This window comes from Haplochromis burtoni, unplaced genomic scaffold (assembly GCF_018398535.1).
Source record: "Haplochromis burtoni strain Fernald_Lab_line unplaced genomic scaffold, NCSU_Asbu1 Contig_18, whole genome shotgun sequence".
NCBI classification, from domain to species: domain Eukaryota; kingdom Metazoa; phylum Chordata; class Actinopteri; order Cichliformes; family Cichlidae; genus Haplochromis; species Haplochromis burtoni.
The window spans coordinates 3,967,350-3,970,948 of NW_024582379.1; the positions used below are offsets into that span (position 1 = coordinate 3,967,350).

Below are 3,599 nucleotides of genomic sequence, written 5' to 3' on the forward strand. Positions count from 1 at the left end.
ATCAGAAATAGTTGAGAGTCTCTAACTCTCTAACCAACATTTCATTGTGACTCACTGCCAGTGTTTTGAGAAATCTACTTGTGTCTTGTCACAGCCCTACACTGATTCAGCAGAATGTCAATGAGGTATAGGAACTCATCCGGCCCACGATTTACCAAAAATTCACTGGTTTTTGTAGTGTGTGAAGTACAAAAGGAAGGTGATAAGGTTTTCTCACTGCTTGGCTGTACAAACTAAGACAATTAAACTCCACTGAGAAGTCAGTGAGACTCACAAACAGCCATATCAAGGACGATTTAATCTACTTCACCACCAAATAAAAGTGTTTTAGTTCCAGAGTATTTTTATTATTATTAATATTATTTCATGGCCAATAATAATTAAGGTATACAAAAGTGCACAGACATTTCTCGGAGAAGCCTATGATAATCTGACACGACAAAAGTCACCTTGACCTTCAGCCCAGTTTGGGTGAGACCTGTTAGGTGATCATTGTGTGAGTTTGACTAAATTCTCGCTAATGGTGTAGGAGGAGTGATTCTTGTGAAGTGTCAACAAGTGGACGATGGATTCCTCGGCATGCATGAGCTCATCGGTCCTTCAGCCAGATGGGTGAATAAAAATCCCCAGACTCTTAAATTCCTGTTGTGATATCTCTTAGGTTAAAAATGTTAAGAGTGTTTATCTCTGAGCCTAATTTAGACTCAAAATTAGGCTCAAACACAGTGTGCAAATATGTCATGTGGTTCTACTGGTGTGCAGAGGCGGAGGTGATACCGTTGGATCAGATACAGGTGCAAATAAAATGTTAGTGACATAACTGGAATTGTCAGTGAAATGCGGATGCACAACAGACATTAAAATTCTTTTAGTCTATTAAAGCTGTGAAAAGAAAGGATTTTGGCCTCACATGTTATTCAAACCTCGCTCCCCCACGACAACATTTTCTGACAAAATTAACACATTTTGCTAACAATGGCTTCGTTCCTTTCTTGCCCTTTTTTATTCTTGATATTTCTTGCTTCACATTTTCCCAAAAAATAAAAACTGGCCTTGAGAGAGAAGTCTATCTTTTCCTTGGCAAACAGCTTGATGTACGATAAACTGGAAGGCTGCTACAGATTTTTCATCACCAGAAACGCATTGCTTAGCACAGTTTTAACTGATGTTAGTGTTGTCTGTGCATTTTTTTTTACAGTTTCCCAAATGTATATCTCATTGCAGATAAGAAATGAGTACATTTTCAGTAAGTGATTGTTTGTTTGAAAAGCACAGCCTCCAAATACAAATTAAGCCTCAACTTTTGAGAAATTCGAGATTGAATCAGAGAACGAACTTTAATGGATCCTGTTTAATCTCAGAAACAAAGAAAAGCAGCAACAAAAGTCAAACTTTTACAACTACAACTACATTCATAGCACTCATACATGACATAACATAAATTGTTGCACAGTATCTGTGAATACAGAGTGTGTGATTGGCTGAGCTTCACCCTGTCTTACTCTGTATTGTGGTCAGTTACACTTATTGAAGTGTTGCAGCATGAAACTATAATGCGTTGTTATATTATAATTAGAGTGAGTGCTCTTGACCATCCTTTATTTAACTTTTAATTAAGATATCAAGAAAGCAAGTCAAAACTTGTGTCTGTTCCAACAACAGACACAAGTTGTTTCCTTCTTGTTTTAGTGTTTTACCAGTCAAATCAGGCTTTCTATAACCATCCAACCATGCAGGAGTGCCGCAAGAATCAGAAAGTGATCTGCAAATGCATGCACCACTTTGTGTTCCTTGATGCATGAAAGTATATCATACGATTGTTTTTAATTTATTTTATTTTAGTAAACACTTAATATACAGGTAATGCTTTGAGTCTAATGTATAATACATGGTCATTTTTACAGCTGGAATATACATATTTCATTCACAGTAAAGACATATTTTACATTGATTGCACATTTTTAAACATTATTTTTGTTGTCCAGTGAACCAACTGACTGAAACAGTTTGGGGTGATCTTTGCACATCTAGATGTGTGTAGAGGCTCGTCCATCCATGGAGCTGGACCTGGACAGGTAACGGCTGGTGGTACGACCTTCATCTCCCATTGCATTCTCCATCTTTGAAAGCAGAGAGCTCTTAAACTTACGCCTGAAGTCGTTGCCCATGAAAACGTACAACACAGGATTGAGGAAGCTGTTTGCTGCTGCCAAAGCAGTGCCTGCTTTGAGTCCGATCTTCAAAATGGTGAGGTTGTGGTGGTGGGGGTTCAGCTCAAGTAGGATGAACACGTGGTACGGAAGCCAGCAGATGAAGAACCCAACAATCAGAGCAGTCATCACCTTGAATGGTTTGGTGTTTTTGGCCATCCTGTTGGTTCGAAGCTTGAGGATGATGATAGAGTAGCAGATGGTAATGATGATGAAAGGGATAACAAAGCCAGCGATGAAACGGCTCACTGCGACAAACTTGTGACCGTGTTGGTGTGTGTAACTGTTCAAGCAAATCATCCGACCTAGGTGTTCCTTTACATCCCGAAAAATCATAGAGGGAATGCTAACTGCGATGGCGAGCAACCACGCCATGACAACAGCAACTAATGCCTTTCTAACAGTGCGCTGGTTCTGAGCCCAAACTGGAAACATGACTGAAACACAGCGGTCGACACTGATGAGGACAAGGACGAAGATGCTGCTGAACATGTTGAGGAACATAACTGACGGGATAAACTTGCACAAAAAACTGCCAAAAATCCAATCCTCAGTCACCGTGTAGGCAATGGTGAATGGGATGAGGGAGCAGAACATAAAGTCAGAGAACGCAAGGCTCAGGTACCATATGGTGTTGACTGTTTTCTTCATCTTGAAGCCAGAAATCCAGATGACCAAAGCATTCCCACAGGTGCCCAGCAGGAAAATGATCACATTAATTATGACTAAAGTCACACAGGAGCCTTCACATTTTGGCTTGTGCTGAAAAACTGGCTCTTCATGTGTAGTGATATTGGAGGAATCATTATAAGTGTAGGACGTATTTTCAGAATAGTCATAGTCCCAATTTTCTATATAATCCATTTCTTCTAAGGGTGAAAATATGTTTCAGAATTTCTGTGAAAACAAACAAACAAACATTTAATTTAAACAAATGTTTCCCATTTTAATTTTAATCTGAATAAACATCTTTGTGTATAACTGCATATAATTAAACAACAACAACATACCTGCAGCAACAACTGTTCTCTGCTGGTGATGATCGTGTCCAGTGCACAGTACCAACTGAGCTGAGATAATGCTTGCAGAGGTATAAGAAACAGCATGCAACCAAAGTCAGCTGACAGGGTGGTTTCTTAACACTTCCATCTCCTAATTTCACTACTGCATTTTGTGGTCTTGCACTTTAATAGCTCTGAGGCATTTGATTGTTTTTTGTGGATGTTTTTCTTCTTCTTCTTCTTTCCTTTTCTTTTCTTTTCTTTTCTTTTTTCAACCTAAACAATTTTTTACTTTTTTATATATCAAATTACTGATGACTGATCGTAGTCCTAGAAACCGCAGCATTACGCTGTTATTAGCTATTACTTATTATTATTACCCATATGA

The 3,599-nt window shown here is 38.7% G+C and overlaps 1 protein-coding gene across 1 annotated transcript; it reads right to left on the reverse strand.

Moving 5' to 3' along the window:
- Positions 1-870: 870 nt before the first annotated feature.
- cmklr1 (chemokine-like receptor 1) lies at positions 871-3,324 on the reverse strand. The gene is made up of 2 exons (XM_005916342.2): positions 3,221-3,324; positions 871-3,107 (listed from the first exon to the last, which is right to left on the reverse strand). The coding sequence occupies exon 2, from the start codon at positions 3,072-3,074 to the stop codon at positions 2,028-2,030; it is 1,047 nt and encodes a 348-aa protein (XP_005916404.1). The 5' UTR covers positions 3,075-3,107; positions 3,221-3,324; the 3' UTR covers positions 871-2,027.
- Between the last annotated feature and the right edge of the window lie 275 nt (positions 3,325-3,599).